A 15101-nucleotide genomic window follows, 5' to 3' on the forward strand; every position below is an offset into this window, starting at 1 on the left:
CAGCCTACCTGGCGGTCAGTCTGAGCGGCCCAGCTCAGGCAGTGCTTGGCGACCTGGACAAAACCCAGCGTACTAGCTACGCTGACCTGGTCGCAGCACTTAATAGCAGATTTGGCACATCAAACAGAACGGAAATGTTTCGGGTTTCCCTACGAAGCCGCACCCGAAAGCCTAAAGAAACCCTCCCTGAATTGGCTCAGGCAATCCGGAGGCTGACAAGACAGGCCTACCCCGATGCCCCGATTTCCCTTCGAGAGTCGATCGCAAAAGACCAGTTCATCGAGGCATTGACCGATCCAGAACTTCGTTGGAAGGTCCATCAAGCCAAGGCAGCCACTCTCACTGAGGCGTTGGATGCTGCTGTTGAAGTTGAGGCGTTTTTCTCCGCTGAGAAACAACGTGGTGGAACGAAGATCTTACAGGCGGTAACTACGCAGAGCCCAACACCAGCAGATTCCACTCTCAAGCAAGAACTGCACGAGCTTAAAACACTGGTACAAGGCCTGGTCCAGCAACCACGAGGTATCTCCGATTTGTCGCAACGTAGTTGGCAAAGGACCTGGACTTCGCCAGAGTGTTGGGCTTGCGGTGCCCAGGGGCACATTCAACGCCACTGCCCTAAACGCCTCGGAGATGGGTTGCGTACACCGTCGGGGAGGCTAGCGTCCCAACAGCCGCAGGAATGTCCGGGAAACGAGACACTGTCGAGTTCAAGGGCCAGAGCCCGACAGACCAATCAACGCTAAGGCCCACCTTACCTTCAATCAAAACAGATGCCGTGGGTGCCGACAAAGACGGCTTGTATGCTAATGGGTTCGTGAATGGAGTGCCAGTCAAGTTTTTAGTGGACACAGGAGCAAACATCACCATCCTGAAGTCCCAAACATGGGAAGCCATCTCTTGCCATCCGGAATCGACACCAAGACAGCTCCAAAACGTTCTTGACACTATGAAATTGGCCGATGGACGCTCCTCTTCCTTCCTGGGACGTGGAAACATGACACTCAGACTAGGCGACCGAGAATTTGACTGTACGATGTGGGTAGCAGAGATCGAACCAGAGGGGATCCTTGGTTTAGATTTCCTTCGCCGATATGACTGCCAATTGGTGCTTAAAGATGGCTGCTATGAGCTACAGTTCGGTGATGGCAGTGAAGCCAAACAAGGTCAACCACTCTCCCCCAGCTGCTTTCGAGTATCCATTGACCGCACAACAGTTGTCCCTCCTTGGAGCGAAGCTTTTGTAGCTGGCAAGATAGTCGGTCCATGTGCCCCTACCCTCGGACTGCTGGAACCTACGGCCCGACTGATGGAAGTGAACCACCTGATGCTAGCTAGAAGCCTGGTAGATGGAGCATCTGACATTATTCCATTAAGAGTGCTCAACCCCACAGATTATCCTCGCACATTATACAAGGACACCGTGGCAGCTATGTGTGAACCTGTCGAACTTGTTGAACCTTCCCACATTGGACAAAACAGCGTGGCTCTTTGCCAGGTACGCGAGGAGGGTGGTAGCACGATAGCTGCTGTAGAGCCAGACAGTGGTAGGCCTTCTGCCCCTGTCCCTGGACACCTGTTAGACTTGTTCGAACGCAGCTCTAATCTTCTAAACCCTGACGAGCGCTCACAACTTGCCGAACTGTTGACCGAGTTTGCTGATGTATTTGCAGTTTCCTCCGACGATCTTGGCCATACCAGCTTAGTAACGCATACGATCAACACTGGATCTTCCCAGCCCATCCGTCAGCCAGCGCGACGTCTCCCCCTACACAAAAGAGCCGAAGCCGATACCCTTATCAAGGAAATGCTTCAGAAAAAAGTGATTGAGCCTTCCTCAAGTCCCTGGGTGTCACCCATCGTATTAGTGAAGAAGAAAGATGGCTCTACCCGTTTCTGCGTTGATTACCGTAAACTTAATGACGTGACAGTTAAGGACAGCTACCCTCTTCCGAGGATTGATGATTGCTTGGACGCACTTGCAGGCTGCAAGTGGTTTTCCACCCTAGATCTCTGTAGCGGTTACTGGCAGGTGGCCATGGCCGAGGCTGACAAGCCAAAGACTGCCTTCACAACTGGAAACGGCCTATACCAGTTCACGGTCATGAGTTTTGGTCTCTGCAATGCTCCTGCAACTTTCGAGCGCCTCATGGAAAAGGTGTTGTCTGGGCTACCTTGGGAGGTGTGCCTTATTTACTTAGATGACATCATAGTCCATGGCCGCGAGTTTGGAGAAGCGATTCAGAGGCTCCGCACCGTATTACAGCGGCTTCGCGATGCCGGCCTCAAATTAAGCCCTAAGAAGTGCGTTCTCCTCCAGCGATCGGTACCTTTTCTTGGCCATGTGGTGAGCGACCATGGCGTATCTACCGACCCCAAGAAGATTGAGGCAGTACGTACTTGGCCTTACCCACGAACAGCAAAGGATGTTAAAAGCTTTCTGGGCCTTTGCTCCTACTACAGGCGCTTTGTTCGAGGCTTTGCTGACATCGCCAGACCTCTTTACAAGCTTACCGAAGAACAAAGAGAATTCCGATGGACAAGAGAGTGCGAAGACGCGTTCTGTCAGCTCAAATCCCTGCTAACAACAGCTCCCATTTTGGCCTTCCCCACACTTGACGGCTTCTTTATCTTGGACACAGACGCAAGCAACACTGGACTTGGCGCAGTATTATCCCAAATCCAAGGGGAGGAGGAGAAGGTGATTGCATTCCACAGCAAATCACTGAACAAGAGTGAGAGAAACTACTGCGTGACGCGCAAGGAACTCTTGGCAGTTATTGTGGCAGTAAAGACCTACCACCACTACTTGTGTGGAAGGCAATTTCTCGTCCGCACAGATCACGGTGCTTTAAAGTGGCTGTTGAAGTTCAAAAATCCAGAGGGACAACTCGCCAGATGGCTGGAACTTCTGGGTACTTATGACTTCAAGATCGAACACCGTCCCGGTATACACCATGGGAATGCCGACGCCCTCTCAAGAAGACCATGCGGTGACTGCCGATACTGCGATCGTGTCGAACAAAAGGGGGATACCACATCAGTCGCAGATTCTGGAAGTGCAGATGTTGTCCCATGCTGTGCACCCCAGGCCCTGGACAAGCCTGCAGAGGGGGGTAGCCTAACCTCTCCTCAGCCAGATCCAAAACCTCCACCTGAAAGCCAGCAGTTCCCAAGTGAAATTTCTGTATCCAAGAAGGCCTTCGTTGTTACGGGCAGTAAAAGTGACTTGCGTGCTAGCCAAGTCGCCGATGATGACCTTGGAAAGATAATCGCATGGAAGGAGTCCTGTCCCTCTCGCCCAGCATGGAAGGATGTGTCAACCGAAAACAAATCCATCAAGACTTACTGGAGTCAATGGGACCGTCTGTCCCTACGAAATGGTGTCCTCTGCCGGCGGTGGGAATCTGAAGCGGGAGACGAGGTGCGTTGGCAGCTTGTTATACCTTCCAGTCTCAGAAATGATGTTCTCCAGGAGCTCCACACTGAGGAAACCGCAGGGTACTTAGGTGTCAACAAGACGTTGGGAAGGGTTAAGGAAAGATTCTATTGGCCCGGGTGCACAAAAGATGTGAAAGACTGGTGTCGGTCATGCGACCTCTGCGCCTCCAGGGAGAGGCCGACCCGCACACCAAGAGCGCCTTTGCAGACCTACAATGTTGGTGCCCCCCTTGAGAGAGTGGCTCTCGACATACTGGGACCGCTGCCTGAATCAGACCGTGGCAACAAATACATCCTCGTCATAGGGGATTACTTTTCGAAGTGGACGGAAGCCTTCGCGATTCCCAATCAAGAGGCCACAACTGTAGCAAGAGTGTTAGTTGAAGAATTCGTGGCTCGTTTTGGCATCCCAAGGCAGATTCACTCCGATCAGGGAAGGAATTTCGAGTCAAAAGTGTTTCAAGAAATGTGCGAGGCACTGGGAATGGATAAAACCAGAACCACACCCCTCCACCCACAGTCAGACGGAATGATTGAACGATTCAACCGGACAATAGAAGGCATGTTGTCCAAGTTTGTAGCAGAGAATCAACGGGATTGGGATAGCCACCTGCCTGTCCTGATGATGGCGTATCGCTCCGCTGTCCACGAAACCACTTCCTTTACTCCATGTGAGCTAATGTTTGGGCGGCAGATTGACCTTCCAATTGACCTTCAGTTCGGGCGTCCCGAACAAGAAAGTGGTGACCAGGACAAAACCGAATATGTCCACCGCCTACAGGCCCGATTGGAACGCATTCATGCATTTGCCCGTGAGCATTTGAAGTTAGGGAGCGAAAGGAACAAGCGGTACTACGATCACAAGGCATCACACCGTGGTTTTGAACGTGGGGCCCCTGTTTGGCTTCATAACCCGAGACGCAAGAAAGGCAGGACCCCAAAGTTACAGAGGCCCTGGGAAGGACCTTACCTGGTAATATCTCGTCTGGATGACCTGATCTATAGGATCCAGAAAGGACCTAGGTCGAAACCAACGGTCGTGCATGTTGACCGGCTTAAGAAGTACCAGGGGCAGAGTTTTGTTAACTGGCTGACCGAAGGGCAGACTGGCAAAGACGGAGCATCCACTGCGGGTGAAGCTTCGAAGAGTGGCCAGCCAACTAAGCAGCAGAACTTCAAGCCTACGCCGGCAGCTAAGGAATTTGAAAAGGCGCCCGCCATTGCCGAGACAGCCCAGAAAAGGCCGCGTCGGACACCAAGGAGACCGGCCTGGACAGCTGACTATCAGATGGACTAAGACTTTGTTTACTCTATATCCGGCTAGTGACATTTGGGGACTCTAATTAAGTGTTTTTGTAAGGGGGGGATGGTGTGACGAACGAATGCGTGACATTATTTGTTGTTGCGAAATCACCACGCTGTTGTAATAGGATCTAGTTTTTGGTTCGGAGAATTGGGAAGAGAATTAAAACACGTGTGTATTTTCGTGAAGGATCTGTCCTTTATTTCGGCACGTTACAATATTTATGTTTTGGTTTTCTCCAGCTGAATTAAATGATGGACTGAAATGAGTTTCTTTTGCAAGTGATCAGAGATAACAGGCACACAATGGAATGCACAAAGAATTTGCTGGCTTGTAAAGAAGTCTCTCTGAACTTTGTTAATCCAGTTAATCAGCAATTACAGCTCTTCATGTTGCAGCAAGACATGGAGATGTTGAGCTTATAAAATTGCTGGTTTCTTTTGGGGCTCATATTAATGGTGGAACTGTTGATCTTATCACACCTTTACATGAAGCGTGTCTTGGTGTCATCCTGAGGTCGTGGACATCCTGATTGCCGAAGGAGCTGATGTATGTGTTACTGCTGTATTAGTCTATCCACAGATCCTCTATTTCGTCATGAGTTTGTCAAGATCACAATGAGTCAAAGTATTAACCTTGGAAGGTTTTAAAATAATAAACTCGTAGCAAACAATAAAATGTCTGTGGACAGTCTATTGCTGTGTAGCCTGCAAATATGTCCAGCCTAGTCTGCATACAGCTATCATGAATGTCTCAATAATTTCGTAACTGAGTGTCATGTGAGATGGCTGTAAGGTAAAGGAAAGTCTGCATACGAGCCAAGTAGCCAATCAGGCTAGAGCTTATCCTGGTTTCTGTAGCATGAAGCAACTTGGAGTATTTCTACTCCTCCCTGGATGGGATGTCAGTCCATTGCAGGGTTACCCCAGGCATTAAGTTCACCGGTACCCATTTATGCACCTGGGTGTAGAGAGGCACTATGAGAGTAAAATTTCTTGCCCAAGAACAGAACAAAATGTCCCCAGCCAGGGCTCAAACCTGGGCTGTTTCATCCAGAGATGGGTGCACTAACCACGAGGCCTGTCGGACCGTGCTTCCCACCGTATTGGGAGGTTAATCGGTGTAGTATTATCGTCTTTTTGGACAGACACAGCATAGCCAGACATGTAAGGGGTTTGATGCCAACCTAAAATAATCAAAGTCTGGAATCTTCAAAATTGTATGAAAATGCCTCTTTTTGACCCCAAAATATGGCAGACCAAAAACAAGGAATTTAAAAAAACAGCTTCTAAAGATTGATCTATAGAACTGGGACAAACATGACAGAAACATCCCCATCCTTCCAAAAAACAAAGTAAAATTGCGAACTGCTAGACTGTTACACTACCTTGAAAAACAATTATACCTTACTTTGGTGGTTTTTCCTTAATTTTTACAGGCAAATGCATGTAACATAGATGGAAGTACCCAATTGTGTTTTGCTTGTGCCAAAGGATCAGTAAAATGTGCACGTCTGTTAATAGAAGCTGGGGCTGCGGTGAATCCTTCATTGACAGTTACCTTCCCACTCCTTCATGAGGCGGCATTAAATGGACACATTCACTGCCTAGAAATACTTACACAGATGGGTGCTGACCCAGAGAAATCCGTGAATCAATTTGGAACGGCTCTGGATGTTGAGGTTACATGGAATGCATGAGAATTTTACTTCATGCCAGAGCCAATCCTAACGCAATCAAAAGACACCAAGTTCCTTTGCGCACTGCAGCTCTGTGCGGATATAAAGACTGTACCTCACTGCGTATAGATTATGGAGTAAATGTTTACCAGAGAAACTTGCAGAGTAAAAGACCTGTGGACTTAGCTACTGATACAACATGCAAAAAAAATACTTCAGTCTAAAGCTGGTGCGTAAATGAAACTAAATTACAAAGAGCTTTCACCATAGTAACCCTAAGTCTGTTTTTTGTATCTACAAAAAATTTTAAGGGGGACCCTCTTAACAGCACTTACTGGATTATTTATTTGTTTGTTTGTTTATTTATTTGTTTATTTATTTATTTATTGTATTATAAGTTGTTTTTTTTTTTTCAGTTTCTGTGTTACAGTTCTTTTTCAAAGAAAACTGCAAATAAACAGGAACAACTTGTGAAAAACTTATTTTTGTCTTGGATATGGCTCTCAGCCAGCTGGTCATTATTCACTGAAACAGAAAAGTGTTTAATTCCATTAAATCTACATCTCAGAGGTATAAATAGACTAAAGCCAGATACCCAGAATACAGACTCTGGTACTGTTAAGGGATGTTGTCCACAGTCTCATCTACTTTTATACAGAACTACCCCCCCCCCCCCCCAGTGCAAGCCCACAGCCCTATCCCCTAAATATCAAGTCAACATCTTGTTTTACAATAGACCAATTTCAATATATTAAAATTCAGCCTAAAACAGTAGACCTCAGCACAAGGCTCTGGGGAATAACCACAGAGTTTGTGGGATTTATTCCCCAGAGCCTCGTACTGGGGTCTGTTGTTTTGGGCTGAATTTTAATATATCGAAATTGGTCTATTCTAAATGAACAATGAAATTAAATTTCCATTAATGAATTCATAACTTTAAGGAGTTGGCCGCCTTCAATTTACTCTTTATTTGGATGAACTCTTGACCGAGTTTTTCGCTCGCTTAATTCATTAACTTAGGCCTTTTTGGAATGTATGCTTTCTTTCTTCCAAGGGTTCAATCTGATCATCATCATCATCATCATTGCCTGTAGCCCCGTCTGGGGTAAAGGGCACCAATAAGCACCCTCCAGTCATCACGGTCCTGGGCCAGTCGTTGCAGTTCTCCCCACGTGTAGCCATTTCTCCTCATGTCTGCCTCTAGGTCACGGCGCCACGAGTTTCTTGGTCAGCCCCTCTTCCTTTTCCCCTGAGGGTTCCAGGTGAGGGCTTGCCTTGTGATGTTAGATGAGGACTTCCAAAGGGTGTGGCCAATCCACTTCCAGCGTCTTTGAAAGATGTCAACTTCTATAGGTTGCTGTCTCGTTCGTTTCCACAGATACTGGTTGCTAATGATGTCTGGCCAGCGTATCTTAAGAATCCTTCTGAGGCAGGTGTTAATGAAAGTATGGATTCTTTTCGTAGTGGCGACGGTAGTTTTCCAGGTTTCGGCTCCATAGAGCAATACAGGCTTCACGATAGTGTTAAAGATCCTGATTTAAGTGCTGGTGCCGATAAGTGATGATCTCCAGACATTCTTCAGCTGTTGGAAAGCTGCTCTCGCCTTGCCGATGCGAGGTCTTACATCAGCTTCAGTCCCCCCGGTGTTATCTACGATGCTGCCTAGGTAAGTGAAGCTCTCCACCTCATCCAGCACTTCACTTTCCAGCATAATGGGGGTATCTGTGATCGTGTTGACCTTCAGGACTTAACTCTTCCCCCTATGGATCTTAAGGCCCAAACGTGCTGAGGCGTCTGCAACAGCGCTGGTATTTTCCTGCATCAGATGTCAAGTGTGCGAAAGAAGGGCCAGGTCGTCAGCATAGTCCAGGTCATCCAACTGCTTCTAAAGTGTCCACTGGATACCATTTCGCCCTTGGGCTGCAGACGTCTTCATTACCTAGTCCATCGTCAGAAGAAACATAATTGGCGCCAGTAGGCATCCTTGCCTCACTCCAGTTCTTACCTCAAAGACATCAGTGAGTTGCCGTTCTCGGACCACCCTGCAGGTCATACCTTCGTACGAGTTTCTGATGATATTGGTTATTTTCTCCGGTATTCCGTAGTGTCTCAGTAGCTTCCAGAGGGTCTGCCAGTCCACCCTGTCAAATGCTTTGTCATAGTCCACAAAGTTGATATAAAGAGATGAATTCCACTCCAGGGACTGCTCCAGGATGATACGAAGCGTGGCGATTTGGTCGGTGGAAGACCTACTCGTGCGGAAACCAGCTTGCTGCTCGGGAAGCTGTGGGTCTATGGCATCTTTCATCCTGTTCAGCAAGACTCCAGTAAACACCTTTCCCAGAATGGACAGCAGTGTTATACCTCTGTAATTTGAGCAGGAGCTGAGATCACCTTTTTTTCGGGAGCTTGATGAGGTAACCCTCCTTCCACTCTGTTGGTACCCACTCCTCTCCCCAGATCTTATTGAAAAGAGGGTAGAGCAGCTCCACGTTTGTCCTGATGTCGACCTTCAGTGCCTCTGCTGGGATGTTGTCAGGTCCCGCAGCCTTGCCATTTCTCAGCTGCTTGATAGCGTTTTGAATCTCCTCCTTTGTGGGTGCGCTAAAGTCAATGTGTAGGTCGCTGTCGGCTGGCTGTATGTCCGGAGGGTCTGGGGGAGCAGATCGGTTGAGCAGCTCTTCAAAGTGCTCCACCCATCTCTTCTTCTTCCCCTCTAAATCAGATATTGGTTGCCCATCCTTATTTTTCACCGGTCTTTCTGGCTTGCTATATTTTCCCGATAGGTTCCTTATGGTAGAATAAAGGCCCCGCCTATTTCCGTGATAAGCTGCCTCTTCAGCCTCTGACGCCAGCGACTCCAGATAGTTGCGTTTGTCTGCGTTAAGGCTCCTTTTGACACTCCTGTTCACCCCTTTGTACTCCTCTTGCGCCTTAGCTTTTGCAATCAATCTGATCACACGACATGAAAAGGTCTATTTAATAGATCTTAATATATACTGAGCAATTTTATTCAAACTAAATCGGAGAGTCGTTCGATTTTGTTCCGCTCGATAACAGCAGACTAGTAGAACTCGCGCGCTATATTTCCAGCCCTTGGAATACAATGGAACATTAGAACAAACATTTTTTAGTATATATCTACTTGCGTTCTGATATCACAAATGCCGTTCTCTTATTGGCTACTCTACTCACTATCTATTCTTCGGTAGATAGTGAGTAACCGTTGGTGTGCGGTTGTTAACAAAATGGCGGCGGCAGGCTTGTGTTTTCGAAATGTCTGCGAAAATAATTTAGATAAGTTTTAAACGAACTGCTTTATACTAAAACAATGAGATTAATATTCACTCTTAATTTCCATGCGTGATAGTTGACTTGGGCTGCGCCTTCGTGAACTATCACACGATAGAAATCTCGCGCTCATAATCTAATTTTAGAAGTCTGCATAGAGTGGTGACAGTTGCTTGTATTGCGAAACGCCATTAACGTCGTGTTACAGGGTAAAAGACAGAGGTTTCTCTATTTTGCTAAGAAAAGTGCATCAAGGATTAGAAAAATATTGTCACGACTGAACACAAGAGATTATTATTATCCTGACCATATTTTCCTGCTAAACAACAATTATAAGAATTTGTATACAAGTAACTGGGGCTTGTTTAATTCTATGCTCATTAAGGCTTTCCGCTGCATTTCACGCTACTGGACCGTGACTCACTTAACTGAGACGTAAAATGTGTCGCACATCGCTTTAAGATCAAGAGGGGGCCTTTAATTATGTAACATTCAGCTATATTCACTTAATCCCTACGAAGATTCGTTCAGTACATAAAAGTTCTCTCGTTTAGACTTAATTTTGCATTCAGCATCATTAATCGGGGTGGGTAAAGAGACGTCAGTATCAGTTTCACAAGGTGATGATCGACTTAATGGCAAAACAGAAAACAAACTGAATTGGATTGACAACACTTACATAACTTGTTTTTATAAAACTTGTTTTAATTCTTTCAACCCAAATTTTCGACGTCACCTTTGGTTTTCAGTGCTGTTTGCAATGAAGAATATTTTCTTCACCTTTAGTTTAGGCTTACTTTACATATCTAATAAATTCAGTGCCATCTAGCTACACTTTATCACGTAATCTTGTGGTCTATTTAGACTAACTACTAATTCAGTCTACGAGAATGCATTTTTGACCTTTATAATTGTATTCTCGAATGTGTTAGGCGTTGATCATGCCACAGGATTTAATTCCTAGAAAGAGACTGACTAGAAAGGTTATTCAATAGGAATAATTCAACAGAATTGCTTTTAACGTTACGTCAGCTGTTTCATTTAACCAAAATCGTGCACAGAGTTCTTTTTTCTACCAGGAATATCATCGAAATATCCAGAATCCTGAAGGTATGTGAAAGAGTTGTAACTTGTTGTTTACGAGGCATTCGAAGCGGAACCACAGATTATATAAAGTTTTTCGCTCCCTCAATCCAGGACTAAAACCTTCTTAAATATATGATTTTTCTCCTCCAAGGGTTCCATCTGATCAGACAACATGAAAAGTTCGATTTAATACCGAGCAATTTTATTCAAACTTAATCGCAGAATCATTCGATTTTGCTCCGCTTGATAACAGCAGAATAATAGAACTCGCTCGCTTTATTTCTAGCTTTTGGAATACAATCGAAATAAGAACTAACAGTTTTTAGTATAAATCTACTTGCGTTCTGTCAAAAATGCCGTTCTCTTATTGGCTACCCTACTCACTATTTATTATGTAGTAGATAGTGAGTAGCCTGGCAGTGTGCGATTGTTAACAAAATGGCGGGCGCATCTTTGCGTTTTAATTCGAAGTGTCTGTTGTGAAAAGAATTTAAATAAGTTTTAAACAACTAGCAGATTTGTACTAAAACAATAAGATTATTTGCTCTCGATTTCTATGCGTGATAGTTAACTTGGGCTGCACCCTCGTCAGCTATCAAGCGATAGGAATCACAAATTCATATATGTTCTAATTGTTAAATACCATAAGCATCCATGGATGAAAACGCCCGCAAGACCGTGTTGCGAAACTGAGCAAAGACAATCTACTGCATTAAAATCGATCCATTATCTTCTGCAATAATGTTAAGAAGTCTAAGAGCTTTGTCTATTTTGCTGGGAAAAGCCGGTGCATCAAGAACAAGAAAAATCGTGCCAGAACTGAAAAACGTTTTTAGAAATGTGTATACAGCTAAGAACTTCTGTATTCCTACATGTATTTAGCCTGGGGCCCCAAACTGATTTGAATCTTTTGTTATAAAAACAACATTCAAGCTATTGTGGTCACACTTTGTGGTTTTTCTAAAAAAAAAACTTCCATCCATGATTTCAAAGAGCGTTTTACCCGAGTTTGATTTTTTACAAGCTTAAGAAGGAATCCACCTCAAGTTCGAGTAACAAGCGGACAAAAACTTTGTACCGAGATTATTTACATTGTATTGCAAGCTGTGCCATCTTCTCAAAAGAAATCATTTCTACTAAAACAACACCAAATGTCGAAAACAAATTTTAAAGTTCATATGAAAGTACTGTCGAAACTACTGTTGAAATGAAACTGATGATGAAATTTCACTGCACAATTTCTCTGAACTTTGAAATTTATTTTCTCGAGTTCACATGAGAATTGTATTTGGTGTTGTCTCAGGCAACTGTTTATTTCTCAGTTTAGCTTTTAGAAAATGTAAAAAGGACTGTAACATACTTAAAGTTACTATGGTGCAAGGTTTTGTCCATTAAAACTTTAACCAAAATCGTGCACAGAGTTCTTAATTCTGCAAGGAACATGATCGAAATGTCCAAAATACTGAAGGTAAGTGAGAGTGTTGTAACTTGTTGTTTACAAGGTATTCGAAGCGGAACAACAGACTTGAGTTTGTCGCTCGCTCAATTCAGTGACCAAAACCAGAAGCATATCACCTCGTAGCTTCTGCTAAAACCTATTGGAATATATGCTTTCTCTCTTCCAAGTGTTCAATCTGATCAGAAAACATGAAAAGTTCGTATTAGTAGATCTTAATACTGAGCAATGTTATTCAAAATTAATCGCAGTCATTCGATTTTGCTCCGCTCGATAAGAGCTAGCAGAATAATACAAATCGTTCCCTTTATTTCCAATCGAGTATTAGAGCTAACAATTTTTAGTATAAATCTCAGCGCTACTGTTCCATCACGAATGCCGTTCTCTAATTGGCTACGCTACTCACTAGCTATTCTATTGTAGACTCTGAGTAGCCTAGCAGTGTGCGGTTGTTAACAAAATGGCGACCGCATCTTTGCGTTTTGGAAGTGTCTGCGATAAGAATTTAGCTAAGTTTTAAACGAATATATAGTAGATTTATACTAACACAATTAGATCATTAATATTCGCTCCAGATTTCTATGCGTGATAGCTGACACGACTGGGTTATCACGCAATAGAAATCTCTGGCTCATAATCTAATTTTAGACGTCTTTGTTTTGTATAAAGTTATGACAGTTGCCTGTGCTGCGGAACGCCATTAACATCGTGTTGTAGGGTAAAAGACAGAGCTTTGTCTATTTCGCTAAGAAAAGTGCATCAAGGACCAGAAAACTCTTGTCACGACTGAGCACAAGTGTTTATGATCCTGATCATATTTTCTTGTTGAACAACAATTTTAAAAATTTGTATACAAGTAACCAGTAAGGCTTAGCACTGCAATCCACGCTACGTACTGGAGCGTGACTTACTTAACTGAGGCGTCAAATCTGTCGCACATCGAGGGGTTCCTTTAAATATATAACATTCAGCTATATTCAGTTAATCCCTATGAAGATTCGTTCAGTACATAACAGTTCTCTCGTTTAGACTTAATTTTGCATTCAGCATCATTGATCGGGGTGGGAAAAGAGGCGTCAGTATCAGTTTCACAAGGTGATGATCGACTTACATGGCAAGAAAGAAAACAAACTGAATTCTTACATAAATTGTTTTTATAAAACTTGCTTTCTTTCAACCCAAATTTTTGACGTCATCTTTGGATTCCATTGCTGTTTTGCAATGAAGAATATTTTCTTTACCTTTAGTTTAGACTTAGTTTACACATCTAAGAAATTCAGTACCATCTCTACTTTATCAGGTAGTCTCGTGGATCCATTTAGACAAACTACTGCTGCCTCATCCAATCCACGAGAATGCCTTTTTGACCTTTATAATTATATTCTCGGATGTGTTAGGCGTTTATCATGCCACAGGATTTAATTCCTAGAAAGAGACTGACTAGAAAGGTTATTCAATAGGAATAATTCAACAGAATTGCTTTTAACGTTACGTCAGCTGTTTCATTTAACCAAAATCGTGCACAGAGTTCTTTTTTCTACCAGGAATATCATCGAAATATCCAGAATCCTGAAGGTATGTGAAAGAGTTGTAACTTGTTGTTTACAAGGCATTCGAAGCGGAACCACAGATTATATAAAGTTTTTCGCTCGCTCAATCCAGGACTAAAACCTTCTTAAATATATGATTTTTCTCCTCCAAGGGTTCCATCTGATCAGACAACATGAAAAGTTCGATTTAATCACCAGGCAATTTTATTCAAACTTAATCGCAGAATCATTCGATTTTGCTCCGCTTGATAACAGCAGAACAATAGAACTCGCTCGCTTTATTTCTAGCTTTTGGAATACAATCGAAATAAGAACTAACAGTTTCTGGTTTAAATCTACTTGCGTTCTATCACAAATGCTGTTCTCTTATTGGCTACCCAACTCATTATCTATTATTTGTTAGATAGTGAGTAGCCTAGCAGTGTGGGATTGCGTTTTAATTTCGAAGTGTCTGTTGTGAAAAGAATTTAGATAAGCTTTAAACAACTAGCATATTTGTGCTAAAACAATAAGATCATTTGCTCTCGATTTCTATGCATGATAGTCGACTTGGGCTGCACCCTCGTCGGCTATCAAGCCTCGATAGGAGTCACAAATTCATATATGTTTTAATTGTTAAATACCATAAGCATCCATGGATGAAAACGCCCGCAAGACTGTGTTGCAAAACTGAGCAAAGACAATCTACTGCATATTAAAAAATCGATCTATTATCTTCTGCAATAATGTTAAGAAGTCTAAGCTCTTTTTGATGCTTTTTATTTTGAATTATCTGCAATTAACGCGATACTGAAACCGACGATTTTAGATGTCTTTGTTATGCATAAAGTTATGACAGTTGCTGGTGTTTCGAAACGCCATAAATTAAGGGTACTGTTGCATGGTATGTTGTGTGGTAAAAGATAGAGCTATGGGCGACCACGCACCGTTTACAAGGGTCTTCATGATTCGTCAAACGAAACAATAGGTATACAACACAAACAATTCTCCTAGCCCTAAAAACAAAAGAGGTGCAGATCAACAAGAACGAGTCAAAATAGAAGTTTTAAAGAGATGCAGGTCATCTGAGAGCTTTGTCTGTTTTGCTGAGAAAAGTGCATCAAGAACAAGAAAAATCTTGCCAGGACTGAACAACAATCAGTTTAGAAATTTGTATACAACTTAGAACTTTTGTAGTCCTACATGTATTTAGCCTGGGGCCCCAAACTGATTTGAATCTTTTCTTATGAAAACAACATTCAAGCTGAAAGAAAACCCATCCATGATTTCAAAGAGCGTTTTACCCGAGTTTGATTT

At 43.6% G+C, this 15101-nt stretch overlaps 2 protein-coding genes, 1 long non-coding RNA gene and 1 pseudogene across 3 annotated transcripts in view; 3 read left to right on the top strand and 1 right to left on the bottom strand.

Moving 5' to 3' along the window:
- LOC145498207 (uncharacterized) overlaps positions 1 to 15101 on the top strand; it is a 233993-nt gene that overhangs the window by 146870 nt on the left and 72022 nt on the right. The gene's annotated exons all lie outside the window — the stretch shown is intronic.
- The window catches only part of LOC145498591 (uncharacterized), a 126061-nt gene that overhangs the window by 84570 nt on the left and 26390 nt on the right, over positions 1 to 15101 (top strand). The gene's annotated exons all lie outside the window — the stretch shown is intronic.
- LOC145498236 (uncharacterized) lies at positions 4996 to 6747 on the top strand (annotated as a pseudogene).
- On the bottom strand, positions 8813 to 10166 carry LOC145498590 (uncharacterized). Its single transcript, XM_081478495.1, has 2 exons — positions 10138 to 10166; positions 8813 to 9374 (listed from the first exon to the last, which is right to left on the bottom strand). Exons 1-2 carry the CDS (start codon positions 10164 to 10166, stop codon positions 8813 to 8815), a joined length of 591 nt encoding a protein of 196 aa, XP_081334621.1.

This window comes from Orbicella franksi, chromosome 9, assembly GCF_964199315.1.
Source record: "Orbicella franksi chromosome 9, jaOrbFran1.1, whole genome shotgun sequence".
NCBI classification, from domain to species: domain Eukaryota; kingdom Metazoa; phylum Cnidaria; class Anthozoa; order Scleractinia; family Merulinidae; genus Orbicella; species Orbicella franksi.